A 14,497-nucleotide genomic window follows, 5' to 3' on the forward strand; every position below is an offset into this window, starting at 1 on the left:
TTTTGTTTTATTCTGTTATTTTTGTTTTTCTAAGACATCTTGTTATCGCACACTGTGTTCAATATTGCGATTTTGTAGCAATTTCTAAAATAAGATCATGGCCGGGTGCAGTGGCTCACGCCATTAATCCCAGCACTTCGGGAGCCTGAGGCGGGCAGATCCCTGAGCCCAGGAGTTCGAGACCAGCCTGGCCAACATGGTGAAACCCCGTCTCTACTAAAACTACAAAAATTAGCGGGGCGTGGTGGTACAACCCTGTAATCCCAACTACTCGGGAGGCTGAGGCACGAGAATCGCTTGAACCCAGGAGGATGCAGTGAGCCAAGATTGCACCACCGCACTCCAGCCTGGGCAACAGAGTCAGACTCCATCTCAAAAATATAAAATAAAATAAAAAGTAAAATAAAATAAAATGAGGTCGTATATGGAAAGAATAGTCTTTTCAACAAATGACGTTAGAAAATCTGCATATCCACCTGCAATATAATGAAACCCGCTCTTCCCTCACCTGTCAATCAATATCATGAAGCCGGCTCTTCCCTCATCTGTCTATCAATACGATGAAGCCGGCTCTTCCCTCACCTGTCTATCAATACGATGAAGCCGGCTCTTCCCTCATCTGTCTATCAATACGATGAAGCCGGCTCTTCCCTGACCTGTCTATCAATACGATGAAGCCGGCTCTTCCCTCACCTGTCTATCAATATGATGAAGCCGGCTCTTCCCTCACCTGTCTATCAATATGATGAAGCCGGCTCTTCCCTCACCTGTCTATCAATATGATGAAGCCGGCTCCTCCCTCACCTGTCAATCAATATAATGAAGCCGGGCTCTTCCCTCACCTATATATCAATATGTGATCTAATAAAAATATACTACTATTTGAAGAAACCATAGGTGTAGGCTGGACACAGCGGCTCATGCCTATAATCCCCCAGCTGTTTGGGAGGCTAAGATGGGAGGATCACTTGAGCCCAGGAGTTCAAGACCAGCTTGGGCAACATAGAAAGACCACATCTCTACAAAAAAGTAAGAAATTAGCTGAGAGTGGTTGTGTGCCCCTGTAGTCCCAGCTACCAGGGAGGCTGAGATGGAAGGATCCCTTGAGCGTTGGAGGTCAAGGCTGCAGTGAGCCGAGAATGTGCCATTGCCCTCCAGCCTGGGCAACAGAGGAAGACTGTGTCTCGAAAAAAAAAAAAGAAAAATAGGTAAATTGTTCATGACCTTCTTAGATAAGACACTAAAACCACAAGCAAAGTAAGAAAAGGTAGGTAACTGGACTTTGCCAAAATTAAAAACTTTTGAGCATCAAAGGACACTGTCAAGAGAATGAAAAGAGAATCTACAGAATGGGGGAAAACATTTGTGAATCACAGCAGATAAGGGTCCAGCATTCCGAATATACAAAGGACTCTTACAACTCAACAATACAAAGACAAAAACCCAATGTAAAATGGGCAAAGGGTCCGAATAAACATTTATCCAAAGAAGATGCCCAAATAGTCGATAAGCAGATACAAAGACACTCAATATCATTAGTCATTAGGAAAATGCAAATCAAAACCACAGTAAGACACCACTTCACACTCTCTGAGGTGGCCATAATCAGAAATATGAAAAATATCAAGGTTGGCAAAAATGTGGAAAAATGGGAAGCCTCTTCCATTGTTGGTAGCAACATAAAATGTTCCAGCCACTGCAGAAAACAGTCTGGCAGTTCCTCAGTAAGTTAAACATAGACAGCAATGTGTGAGCCAGCAATTCCACTCCTAAGTACAGACCCAAAAGAGTTGAAAACAGGTATTCAAACAAAAACTTGTACATGGAATGTTTGCAACAGCACTATTTATAATATCCAAAAGGTGGAAACAACTGACGTCCATAAATGGATGAATGGAGAGAGAAATGTGGTCTATCCATACAAAGGAATGCTATTCAGCCACAAAAAATGAATCTAGAAAACTGGGTGAAGAAACCAGAAACAAAAGGCACAACTCGTATGATTCCATTTGTATGATGTGTTCAGAATAGGTAAATTCAGAGACACAGAAAGCATATTAGTGGTTGCCAGGGGCTGGGGACGGGGACAGGGGAAGAGACTGTTTAATGGGTGTGGTTTCCTTTTGGGGAGATTAAATGTTTTGGAACTAGTCAGAGGTGATGGGTGCACTGCATTGTGAGTGTTCCATGATGCTACTGAATTGCATATTTTAAAATGCTTAATTTTATGATATGGGAATTTTACCTCAACAAAAATTATTGAGGTAGCATAATTTCTCTATATCATTATCTTTGAGATAGAGTCTCGCTCTGTCACCCAGGCTGGAGTGCAGTGGTGTGATCTTGGCTCACTGCAACCTCCACCTCCCAGGTTCAAGCAATTCTTCTGCCTCAGCCTCCTGAGTAGCTGGGATTACAGGTGTGCACCACCAGGCCTGGCTAATTTTTGTATTTTTTGTAGAGACGGGGTTTCACCATGTTGGCCAGGCTGGTCTTGAACTCCTAACCTCAAGTGATCCGCCTGCCTCAGCCTCCCAAAGTGCTGGGATTATAGGCGTGAGGCTCCGCACCCGGCCTCTGTATCGTTATTTTCCAAAATTGTTGTAGTTGTTCTAGTTCATCTTTCCATTTTAATTGTGGGAACTGCTTGTCTATATCTTCAGAAAATGTGGCTGAGATTTTTACTGGAATTGCATTTAATGTATAAATCAACATGGCAAAAATCAGTATCTCTACTGTTGAGTCCAAAACCCAGGAACACAGCATGTCTCTCCGTTTACCTGGGTCTTGATACTTTAACATTTCATTTTTTTAAATTTCTGATTCTAACTGTACATTGCGGGTAGAAATACTGTATTAGTTTGTCCTTGCACTGCTATAAAGAACTACCTAAGACTGGGTAATTTATAAAGAAAAGAGGTTTAATTGACTCACAGTTCTGTAGGCTGTACAGGAGGCCTCAGGGAACTTACAATCATGGTGAAAGGCAAAGGGGAAGCAAGCACATCTTCACGTGGCAGCAGGAGAGAGAGAGTGAAGGGGGAGTTGCTACACACTTTCAAACCACCAGGTCTCGTGAGAACTCTATAACCAGACAGCACTCGGGAATGGTGCTAAACCATTAGAAACCACCAACATGAGGCCGGGCGCAGTGGCTCACGCCTGTAACCCCAGCACTTTGGGAGGCCGAGGCAGGCGGATCACGAGGTCAGGAGTTTGAGACCAGCCTGGCCAATATGGTGAAACCCCGTCTCCACTAAAAATACAAAAAAAAAAAAAAAATAGCCAGGCATGGTGGCGGGCGCCTATAGTCCCAGCTACTCGGGAGGCTGAGGCAGGAGAATTGCTTGAACCCAGGAGGCGGAGGTTGCAGTGAGCTGAAATCGGGCCACTGCACTCCAGCCTGGGGGACAAAGCGAGACTCTGTCTCAAAAAAAAAAAAAAAAAAAAGAAAGAAAGAAAGAAAATAGAAACCACCCTCATGACCCAATCACCTCCCACCAGGCTCCACCTCCAACACTGGGGATCACAATTCAACATGCAGTTGGGGACTCACAGCCAAATCATGTCAAATACAATGGATTTTTGCATGTTGACTTTGTATATTGCAATCTTGCTAACCCCACTTATTCATTGAGTTTGCTTTTTTGTAGATTCCTTGGGATTTTCTACATAGACAATCATGTTGTCTGGTAATCGGGACAGGTTTATTTCTTCATTTTCAATCTGTATGCCTGCACTTTGCTTCTCTTATTTTACTGGCTAAGACTTCTAATAGATAGCTTTGTTGTTGTTGTTATTGTTTTTGTTTTTTGAGACAGGGTCTCACTGTGTCACCCAGGCTGGAGTGCAGTGGCATGATCTCGGCTCACTGCAACCTCCACCTCCTGGGTTCAAGCAATCCTGCCTCAGTCTCCTGAGTAGCTGGGACTACTGGCACGCACCACCACACCTAGCATTTTTTTGTTTGTTTGTTTGTTTGTTTTTTAGCAGAGATGGGGTTTCACCACCTTGGCCAGGCGGGTCTTGAACTCATGACTTCCAGTGATCCACCCGCCTTGGCCTCCCAAAGTGCTGGGATTACAGTTGTGAGCCACCGCGCCCAGCTGGTAAATGGTGATAATAGGAGTAGGAGTGGATGCGCTCGTCCTGCTCTCAGTCCTGGGAAAAGGATTCTCTCACCTCAGTACAGCGCTGGCTGTAAATACTTCAACAGAGCTCTTTCTTAGATTGAAGAAGTTGTTTTCTGTTCCTGCTTTGCCGAGATGTTCACCATGAACGCACGCTAAACTTTGTCAAATGCTCACTGTCCATCGCTTGACGTAAGGGGCTTACAACTGCATGTTGGTGCATTTTTACAAATCCCAGCATCTGTGCCATCTCCGTGTTAGCATTTGCGGACTGTTTTTTTCCATTTATTTGTTTTTTCGGGGTTTTTCTGAGATGGAGTTCACTCTTGTTGCCCAGGCTGGAGTGCAATGGTGCAATCTCAGCTCACTGCAACCTCCACCTCCCGGTTTCAAGTAATTCTCCCGCCTCAGCCTCCTGAGTAGTTGGGATTACAGGCACGCACCACCACGCCTGGCTAATTTTGTATTATTATTATTATTATTTTTTTTTTTTTGGAGATGGAGTCTTGCTCTGTCGCCCAGGCTGGAATGGTGTGATCTCAGCTCACTGCAACCTCCACCTCCCGGGTTCAAGAGATTCTCCTGCCTCAGCCTCCCAAGTAGCTGGGATTACAGGTGCCCAACACCATGCCCGGCTAATTTTTGTATTTTTAGTAGAGATGGGATTTTGCCATGTTGGTCAGGCTGGTCTCAAACTCCTGACTTCAGGTGATCTGCCTGCCTCAGCCTCCCAAAGTGCTGGGATTACAGGCATGAGCCACCATGCCCGGCAACTGAGATTTTCCTGGTTCACTTATGCCAAGTAATTTTGGATTTTATCCTAAAGTGTAGGCTTTTATTCTTTTTTTTTTTTTTTTTTTTTGAGACGGAGTCTCGCTCTGTCACCCAGGCTGGAGTGCAGTGGCGCGATCTTGGCTCACTGCAAGCTCCACCTCCTGGGTTCACACCATTCTCCTGCCACAGCCTCCCAGGTAGCTGGGACTACAGGCGCCCGCCACCACGCCCGGCTAATTTTTTTGTATTTTTTTAGTGGAGATGGGTTTTCACCATGTTAGCCAGGATGGTCTCGATCTCCTGACCTCGTGATCCGCCCACCTCGGCCTCTCAAAGTGCTGGGATTACAGGCGTGAGCCACCGTGCCCGGCCTCGTTTTCCATTTAAGTTGAGACTTTCCTGGTTCAGTTATGCCAAGTAATTTTGGATTTTATCCTAAGTCCAGGGTTTTATTCTTTTTAGAGACGGGGTCTCTCTCTGTCACCCAGGCTGGAGAGCAGGTGCCATCGTAATTCACTGCAGCTTCCAGCTCCTGGGCTCCAGTGACCCTCCTGCCTCAGCTTCCCGAGTGGCTGGGACCACAGCGCGTGGCTCTTTGATGAATAAACACTCCTTGGTTTGCTGTTTGCCTTTGGTTACATTCCAAAGCACCGGCATGGTTGTTTCTGACTTTTGTTTAGATTTACAGGTACATTTTGGGGAGAGGGTTTGTTGACCTCCTCACCCCTCCACTCTGGAAATCTTTAATATATTTTATTATGCAATTCGATCTTCCATCCAATATACATATTGGACGCCTGCCTCCTGCATGGCTGGCTCTGCCTCAGCCACTGGGACCCAGGGTGAACAGATACACCACCTTCTCCCACAGTGCTTGTGTAACCACCAAGCCAATGTCCTGAGTTACTTCCAACAGTGAAAGGTACAGGGATTAATAAGGAACTTTCACTGAGCACCTGCCCCGTGCCAGATACTGGTCCAAGCACCTGCAGGAAGCATCTTACCCTCAAGGTGGCCACAGGAGTTAGCTATGCCCGTCTCACGGGCAGGGACACTGAGGAACAGGCAGCCTTGGCTGCTGCCCCCCTGACTTCACCTGCCACATCAGGTGCCGCCGGCATAGCAGGCCTTCATCAAATATTAGTCAGCCCTTCTGTTTTCTTCTGCAGGTGGTGACACCATCTAAGAGGCACTGGCCAGAGAGCTGGGCAGCAGCTGCCACCTGGGATGAAGATGGGCAGAGCTGGGCCACCAGGGCCATGGTGTGAACACACCACTCTCCCTCCAGGGGCCGACCAAGTAGCTCCGGGGGTCCAACCCTGGCTCCGGCTTTGGCAGAACTCTCACCTCGCCCCCAGACACCTGTGGGAGGAGCACAGTGCAGGTGGCGATGGCTCCCAGGGGCCGAGCAAGGCTGTGAGCCTCCACACTAGGGGCCTCTCCCATCTAGTCCTCCCCACACGCTGGGGTTAACACATTCTTAACATATATATCTTAACCCAACCATAACAGGGTGCCACCATCGTCCCGTCCACAAGGGAGGAGACAGTGGCTACAGGGTGGCAGGCAGCCCTTACAAGTGCGACTGGAAGCCTTTCCCTCCCACCCTGTGGGAAGCCTGTGGCCGTCCCCGCCCTCGTCCAGCTGTGCCCTGTCCTCTCCAGCTGACCGTCCCCGTCAATCTCATCCCTGCCAATGATCACATCCCAGCAGCAACCAGGCCTGAACCGGCCTCCTATAGCTTGCACACAATGCATCTTCCGTCCGCTTAGCTTTTCTGTCCCCATTTCCTACAGCCAGGGAGGCTCGGGTGCAGTGTCTCTCCTTGCTCCCGCTTCCTGACCCAGAGCCCAGACCTGAGACTTCCCAAAAGCCCCCAGACACACCAAGGGCACCGCCGAACCCCTCAGAGCCAGGGGAGAGGAGAGCTAGCGTTCCCTGAGCTCACCTTGCCTGGTGGCACGGGTCCCCTCTGTCTGCGGCCACTGTCATGGGAGAAGCCAGGCTCAGCCACTGGCAAGAGCAGGCAGCCAGCAAGAGGTGGATGTGGGTCCAAGCCCAGGCCACACGGCTCCCAGCAAGAGCCACGGCCAGGGGCCAGTCGGCAGCCCCTCTGCCCGACAAGGATGTGGGCCAGCGTCGTCTGCACTTCAGAGGAGACGAGAACCAGGAGGCAGCCCCTGAGGGCATCCCGCGGGTCCTCACGGAGGCTGTGTTCTCCCACCTTGGCCAGGATGCCCCGGGAACACCATGCAGCATCTCTGAGGCTTCCTGTGCAGAGGGGCTCACAGAGCCCCCACCGGCCTGGTTTAGTAAATGCAGTTTTTACCTTTTCACTTTAAAGGAAAATGAAAATTCCTCCTTTCAGACGCTCTGTGACTGATGTTGACTGGTGTTGACTGGTGAGGTTGAGAATGAGGTGAGCTGGGTCAGGCCGGCCTAGAGGGAAGCGGGTGACCTGAAAGGCCGTGCTGTCAGGCGTGGTCGGCAGTCGGCCCCACGGCTCCTTCAGGGTGGGCTTGGGCCACAGACACCTCACCAGGGTCTCCCGTCCCTGGGCGGCTGCATATGGGTCCAAGCAAGCCACAAAGGCTGTGCCAGCCAAGCCCAACGCAGACCGCCCCTACAGTCCCTGCCCGGCCCTGCACCCTCCCCACCCCTTCCCAGGTGCTGATCACCAGTACTCACTCTGCACCCCAAACCCCAAACCCCGTCTCAGCGTCTGCCCCTGAGGACCCTCTGAGTGTCAACCCAACTGACCCGTCTGCCTCATCAGTGACCCCTCGGGGCTGCACACCTCTCCCATCGCAGGTCCTGGCACTGCTCCCCGGCACCGAGCTCCCCCTCCCAGGTGGGACTCAGGCGGTTCCCTGCCCTCCATCCTTAGACCTCAGCTGAAACCTGAGCCCTCCCCGCCAGCCTCTGCACTGCTCCCCACGGGAAGGCCGTTCTCCCTTGGTTTACCGTTCCCTGCGCTTGGCTCGGCCATGTGCACATAGTAGGTGCTTAACACACTCGTGCAATGAACACACAGAGCGGTGCAGGGCCCAGGACAGCGCCTTCCCCACGTGCTCAGGGGGCACAAGGGCGTCCCTCCAAGTCTTGCTCAGGGGCCTCCCAGGGTCCCTGCCCAGCTCTGGGTCCTCACTGAGCACTCGGCGAGGACAGAGTACGGCATCCGTTGGCCTCGATCTCCGGAACAACACGGGCACACGGCCGTCCCAGCCAGCAACGAGAGCCACGAAATAAATCCACCCAGGCTGACTCCCGAAGCCCTCGGACTGCGCCGCCCCACGGACCTCCCGGACCCTCTCTTCCACGGGGAAGACACCGCCCAGCCAGGACCGGGTGTATAAAGAAACGGGATTTCCGTAGGAGCAGGCCGATTTCCCCTGCGGGGCCGAGGGAGGTGTGGGGAGGATTCAGCGGGTGGGGGGGGAGGAGGAGAGGGAGGACGCCTTTCTACCTGGGAAGGGAAAACGCGCCCCCTCCTGATTGGCATGGCGGACCGTCCCCAGGGCCCCAGGGCCCTGCCGGGAACGCTCTGAGCTCCCCAAACATGGGGTCTCTGAGCAGTGGGGCCCAGCCTCTGCCTCCAGCGACTGGAGACTCACCTCACCCACCCAAATCCGCCCCCTCTCCGTCTGGGCCCCGCCTCCCACTGCCCCTCCATCCGCCCACCCTTTCACCGCCCCCTGCGGGCAGCAGGCGCGTCCTGGGGCTGGGGAACCGGAGTGCAGGTTCCGGAGCTGCCAGAGCTGTGAGGGGGACTCGGGAGAGATCCAGGTTCCTCTGGCTGCGAAGTCCCTGGAGGCCAGGCCGGAGGACTCCGCGCACGTAGCACTTTTTGGGCCGCCCGGCGCCCCCGTCGCCTCCACAAGGGCTGAAGAGGACGGGCGGGCTGGACCAGGCGGGGCTCCGAGACGCGTCCGAGACGGGGGCCTGGGCCCGGGAGAGCGGCGGGGGCTGGGCTCCCGGACCCGGGCGCGGGGTCTTTTAACCCCTGCAGACCCAGGACCGGCCGGGCCGCCCCAAGACGAACGCCGCTGGGCTGGGCTCAGCCCAAGCCAGACGGCGAGAGTCGGACCGAGGTGGAAGCTGGGGGCGCGGCCTCGCCGGGGCCAGGAAGGGGGCGGGGCCGGGTGGGGCCCGGGGGGGAGCCTGTGCGCCCCGCCCTCCGTGACGCGCCGCGGCCCCCGCGCATATAAGTGGGCGCGTCCGCGCGTGCGCACCCCGCGCGCGCGTGTCTGTCGTGGCGCGGCCTCCCGCGGTCTCCTCTGCAAATGGGCTCCGTGGCCTAGCGCCCCCGTCCCCGCCACCCGTGATCGTGCGCCGAGGCCCGCGAGGGGTCGCCGCCCAGGTGAGGGGCGCCGCGCGCGGGTGGGACGAGCAGGCCCGAGGGGCGGGGGGCGAGGGGCGGGGCTGGGCCGGGGGCTCTTCTCCTCTCCGCCCGGCGAGCGCTGGGCTCGGGGTCCCCGGCGGGCTCCTCTCGGGTCGGGCGGGTTGGGACGGCGCCCACCAGGTTCCCGATGTCTGGGCCGGGGCCCCGCGCACAAAGCGCCTTTGTTCCACCCGCTCGGCCGGTTTGGGCTGGTTGGAGCCGCCCGCGCCCCGCGCGGCGAAGGCGGTCCCGGGAGCTGGGGAGCCCCGCCTCGGTAAATAACCCAGCGCGGCGGCTCCACCCGCTGGGGAGCGCCCTTCATGACGGAAGGCCGCTGACCCGAGGGGCTCCTCCACCCCCATGCGCAGATCCCACCAGCCAGCAAGCTAAAGCATGGCGGCCATCCCCTCCAGCGGCTCGCTCGTGGCCACCCACGACTACTACCGGCGTGAGTAGCCCCTGCCCCCCATCCACGCAGATGCTCTGCTGGCGCCAGTGCCGTCCCCGTGCAGGCTGCGGAACCAGCGCTCGGCCTGAAGGCCGGTGGGCTGGGGGGCTCCGCGCCCCGCGTTGCTGACGGGACCTCTCCTCTCCAGGCCGCCTGGGTTCCACTTCCAGCAACAGCTCCTGCAGCAGTACCGAGTGCCCCGGGGAAGCCATTCCCCACCCCCCAGGTGAGTGCAGGATCGCCCCTTTCTCCCCCCGGCCCTCCAGGAGCTGGCAGCATCAAGACCCCACTTCGCTTCTCTCAGGTCTCCCCAAGGCTGACCCGGGTCATTGGTGGGCCAGCTTCTTTTTCGGGAAGTCCACCCTCCCGTTCATGGCCACGGTGTTGGAGTCCGCAGAGCACTCGGAACCTCCCCAGGCCTCCAGCAGCATGACCACCTGTGGCCTGGCTCGGGACGCCCCGAGGAAGCAGCCCGGCGGTCAGTCCAGCACAGCCAGCGCTGGGCCCCAGTCCTGACCTGAGCGGTTACCACCAGCCCCAGGCCTGCGGAGGCGCTAGTCCACCAGAGCCCCTCCCCGCCCCTCTCCCCACTCCCCATCCCCCATCCCTCGCCCTCCTCCCCACCTCCCACCCCCCACCCTGTAAACTAGGCGGCTGCAGCAAGCAGACCTTCGCATCAACACAGCAGACACCAAAAACGAGTGAGAGCCCCGCTCTCTACCGCCCGGCCCCAGCACTCACTAGCTTTCCTGACATCTGGAACTGTGCACCTGGCACCAAGCGGAAAATAAACTCCAAGCAGCCAGTAGCCCCGATGGTGTGTGCCTGAGCTGTGTGGCCCGAGGTTCCATTTGAGTGTGAGAAACGGCTGAATCCCTCCCGACCTCACTGTCTTATGGGGACTGGCCCTGCTCCCAGGCCTTTCTGGGCCTCCTCACGCTGTGAGGCTGTTGCTGGGGCTGAGAAGGGTGGGGTTCACTGCTGCTTCTGGAGAGCCTTGGACAGCAGGCAGTCCTGGAGCTGGACAAGCAGGACCCAGGGCAGCCACTGAGGTGGGCCCCCGTGCCACCTTCAGCGGGGGGAAAGGGAGCAGGGAGGGCTGGTCCTCTGAGGGATTCGGGCCCCTTACCCGAGGGCCTGCGGGGGGAGTAGCCTCTGGCTGTGAGCTGGGAAGCCCTCACTCTGGAGGGACCTGGTTCCTGCTGGTAGGTGTCTCCCAGGGGCCTCCCATAGGGGTGGTGCCCCAAGACAGGCTGAGGGGTAGGGGCTGCAGGCACCGTGGAGGGGTCTTCCTGCCACAGGCAGCCCAGCTTAAAGTGAGGGTGGCTGCATCATTCTGGCCTGGTATAGGCATGGAGTGTTGGAGTCTGGGAGTGCTGCAGGCCGGCAGGGGTGGGGGTCCACACACAGGAGTGCATGGGCTGTGAGCTCAGTAGACTGCTTCATAACCAAGGTGGGTGGTGTCCCCACACCTCTGCCAGGAGCCTACAGGGATTGACTCAGTTCTGTTGAGAGGCAGCTTAGTGAGCAGGTGGGAGTCAGTGAGATAGCTGGAGACTTGATGTGTGGCCAGGGACATGGTGAGAGGGGCCTCCGTGGGGTGGGAAAGGGTGGGGTTCAGTGGTGGGGGAGGGACTCTGGGGAGGGGTGGGGATCAGTGGGTGCTCCCTGCCTGGTACCCTGTTCCACTGCACTATAAATAGCTGTACTAGTTGGTGGGAAGCTGGTGGGAAGGCATCTGGCTTGTGGTCTCTGATGGCTGAGCCTTTGTCCTGTCCACAGGGTGGAGGCAGCCTCACCCAGCCATCCAAGCCGGTGGTCAGTGCTGAGGCTGGGTGGGGGAGCCTCCAATGGACCGAGGAGTGGGAGGCTGCTCCTGATGGCAGTTGAGCCCCCTGCAGCCTTTTGCAGTGTCCAGATGAAGCCCACAGAGACCCTCCTCCATGCACACACAGCTGTGAGGGTAGCAGGAGTTGGTGTTGAAGGGAGAGCCCAGCCACGCTCAGGTCCCCACCACACATGGCCTGGGGGGGGCTCCGCCCTTGGCTGAGCTGGAGGGCTTGGGGTCAGGACCAAGGGTGGGTCCACCCTGCTTGGAAAGAAGCTGTCCTGGCTTTTGGAGTCAGCGGGGGAGGGGCACTGCCCAGGAGCTGGTGTCTTGTTGGAAGGGGTAGCTGGGAGTAGGGAGCAGCCGAGCCACAGGCTGCCCATGGCATCGTCCCCTGCCTCAGGTCAGGGGGCCCCTTGACTGGAGGACCTCACAACCCTGGGGGTGTCCATGGCCTGTTCCTGGGAGCTGCACCCTCATCAGATTCTCTGTAGGGGGAGAAGTCATATCTTTTCCTCACCCATCACAAGCTTCATGGCTGAGACCTGTTAGAAACAAAATGCTTCCTCGGTGCCACAAAGAAATAGCACTCAAACATTAATTTTCTCAGCAAGGCAATTTTTACTTCTATAGAAGGGTGCGACTCGCGGATGGAGCAATGGTGAGAGCACACCTGGACAAGGGAGGGGAAGGGGTTCTTATTCCTGACGCAGGTAGCCTCTACTGCTGTGTCATTCCCCTGTGGGGTGGGGTTGGACTGCACACTCTAAGGTAATTCTGATTGACTATTTTAAAGAGAGCAGGGGTGTGACCCAGAGTGGTGGGGTGAGTAGTTTGGCAGGAAGGACAGTTAGGAACAGGTAGCTAAAGATGACTTAGGTCAGAGCAGGTGACCAGGGGCCGGGTGTGATGGCTCACGTCTGTAATCCCAGCACTTTGGGAGGCCGAGGCGGGTGGATCATGAGGTCAGGAGATCAAGACCATCTTGGCAAACGTGGTGAAACCCCATCTCTACTAAAAATACAAAAAAAATTAGCCAGGCGTGGTGGCGGGCAACTGTAGTCCCAGCTCTTTGGGAGGCCGAGGCGGGTGGATCATGAGGTCAGGAGATCAAGACCATCTTGGCAAACGTGGTGAAACCCCGTCTCTACTAAAAATACAAAAAAAATTAGCCAGGCGTGGTGGCGGGCACCTGTAGTCCCAGCTCTTTGGGAGGCCGAGGCGGGTGGATCATGAGGTCAGGAGATCAAGACCATCTTGGCAAACGTGGTGAAACCCCGTCTCTACTAAAAATACAAAAAAAATTAGCCAGGCGTGGTGGCGGGCACCTGTAGTCCCAGCTACTCGGGAGGCTGAGGCAGGAGAATGGCGGGAACCCGGGGGGCGGAGCTTGCAGTGAGCGGACATCGCACCACTGCACTCCAGCCTGGGCAACAGAGCGAGACTCCATCTCAAAAAAAAACGGGTGACCAGGATGAGTCAGGACGGAGCAGGTGACCAGGGGAACAGATGTGAACTATTGATTAAAACTGGTGGAAAAGGTTGTTTACTGAAACTATGCACGAGTTAAACGGAGAACAAAGAACTCAACATACATGCTGAGTCCTCTAAGAGAAATCTAGAACTCACTGTAGCCAACAGACCCTTGAACAAAAGATTAAACTGGGCGCAGTGGCTCACGCCTATATTCCCAACACTTTGGGAGGCTGAGGCGGGTGGATCACTAGAAGCCGGAACTTCAAGACCAGCTTGGTCAACATGGCAACCAACACGGCAAAACCCTGTTTCTATCAAAAACAAAAAAATTAGCCAGACGTGGTGGTGCATGCCTGTAGTCCCAGCTACTGGGGAGGCTGAGATGGGAGGATCCCCTGAGCCCGGGAGGCGGAGGCTGCAGTGAGCCAAGATTGCGCTACTGCACTCCAGCCTGGGCATCAGAGAGCAAGACTCGTGTCTTAAAAAAAAGGAAAAAAAGCATACAAACATTTAATGCGAGTTCCATGTGATGTGGGCCCCTTCAAAACAAAGACCAAAGAAATGGTCTATTCCACAGCGGAGCAGGAGTGAGTGGAGGACGGAAGGGTGTGGTCAAGGCCGACTTGACTCTGACATCCCGTTCCTCTGGTTAGGGGGCAGGACACCACGTGAGGGTCTGCAGGGAGAGGGTCTGGGAGTGGCCTTCCTGGGTTTTATGGCCTGCTTCAGGGAAGAAGGGCAGGGAGGTTAGAATGGCCTCAACGGTGAAATATTTATCTTTTTCTTCCTCCCTAATCCCAGAATTCAGAAACTGTTAGTGGGTTTGCATAAGTTCAATAAGAATCTGTTCTTGTAATAGGGCACAATTGAAAACATTGGTTATATTACCAAGGCTTTGACTGGAATGTCCTATTTTCAGATATGACTAAAGAAGCTGGGGTTAACTGCATGGTCCAATAAAGCCCCTTGGAAAAAAGCTGGCCTGGTACCTCACACACGTGGTTCCCTTACAGATGAGTAAGGAACGTCAATTCCTGGCAGGTCCCAGAATCTTAAGATACCTTAGGGACCTCAAGAAGAGAGGAATTCCCCTAAATCTGTACTTATTGCAGGCAAAGTCTGATGGCAAGTCTTTGTGATGGCTTCCTAGCCTCAAGAGGCTTTTAAAAGCCCAATCTCAGATTCCTTATAAAAAGTTCCAGTAGGCCAGGCACAGTGGCTCACACCTGTCATCCCAGCACTTTGGGAGGCCGAGGTGGGTGGATCACCTGAGGTCGGGAGTTCGAGACCAACCTGACCAACATGAAGAAACCCCATCTCTACTGAAAGTACAAAAATTAGCTGGGCGTGGTGGCGCATGCCTGTAATCCCAGCTACTCGGGAGGCTGAGGCAGGAGAATCACTTGAACCCGGGAGGCAGAGGTTGCCGTGAGCCAAGATCAAGCCATTGCACTCCAGCC

The 14,497-nt window shown here is 55.0% G+C and overlaps 1 protein-coding gene and 1 long non-coding RNA gene across 4 annotated transcripts; one reads left to right on the forward strand and one right to left on the reverse strand.

Annotated features, from left to right (window-relative positions):
* Positions 1 to 4,963: 4,963 nt before the first annotated feature.
* Positions 4,964 to 9,110, reverse strand: LOC129394876 (uncharacterized). Its single transcript, XR_010111036.1, has 2 exons — positions 6,853 to 9,110; positions 4,964 to 6,266 (listed from the first exon to the last, which is right to left on the reverse strand). It is a non-coding gene; the product is annotated as an uncharacterized LOC129394876 (long non-coding RNA).
* PPDPF (pancreatic progenitor cell differentiation and proliferation factor) lies at positions 9,077 to 10,541 on the forward strand. 3 transcript variants are annotated; one of them, XM_034952094.3, is made up of 4 exons: positions 9,077 to 9,264; positions 9,654 to 9,733; positions 9,882 to 9,959; positions 10,038 to 10,541. In XM_034952094.3, exons 2-4 carry the CDS (start codon positions 9,679 to 9,681, stop codon positions 10,247 to 10,249), a joined length of 345 nt encoding a protein of 114 aa, XP_034807985.1. In that variant the 5' UTR covers positions 9,077 to 9,264; positions 9,654 to 9,678; the 3' UTR covers positions 10,250 to 10,541. The 3 variants fall into 3 exon arrangements, with proteins under 3 accessions (XP_034807985.1, XP_034807986.1, XP_063457222.1); XM_034952095.3 differs by having other exon boundaries at positions 9,079 to 9,224; positions 9,651 to 9,733; XM_063601152.1 differs by having other exon boundaries at positions 9,082 to 9,264; positions 9,882 to 10,541.
* Positions 10,542 to 14,497: the final 3,956 nt, after the last annotated feature.

The sequence above is a fragment of the Pan paniscus genome, chromosome 21, assembly GCF_029289425.2.
Source record: "Pan paniscus chromosome 21, NHGRI_mPanPan1-v2.0_pri, whole genome shotgun sequence".
Taxonomy (NCBI): Eukaryota; Metazoa; Chordata; class Mammalia; order Primates; family Hominidae; genus Pan; species Pan paniscus.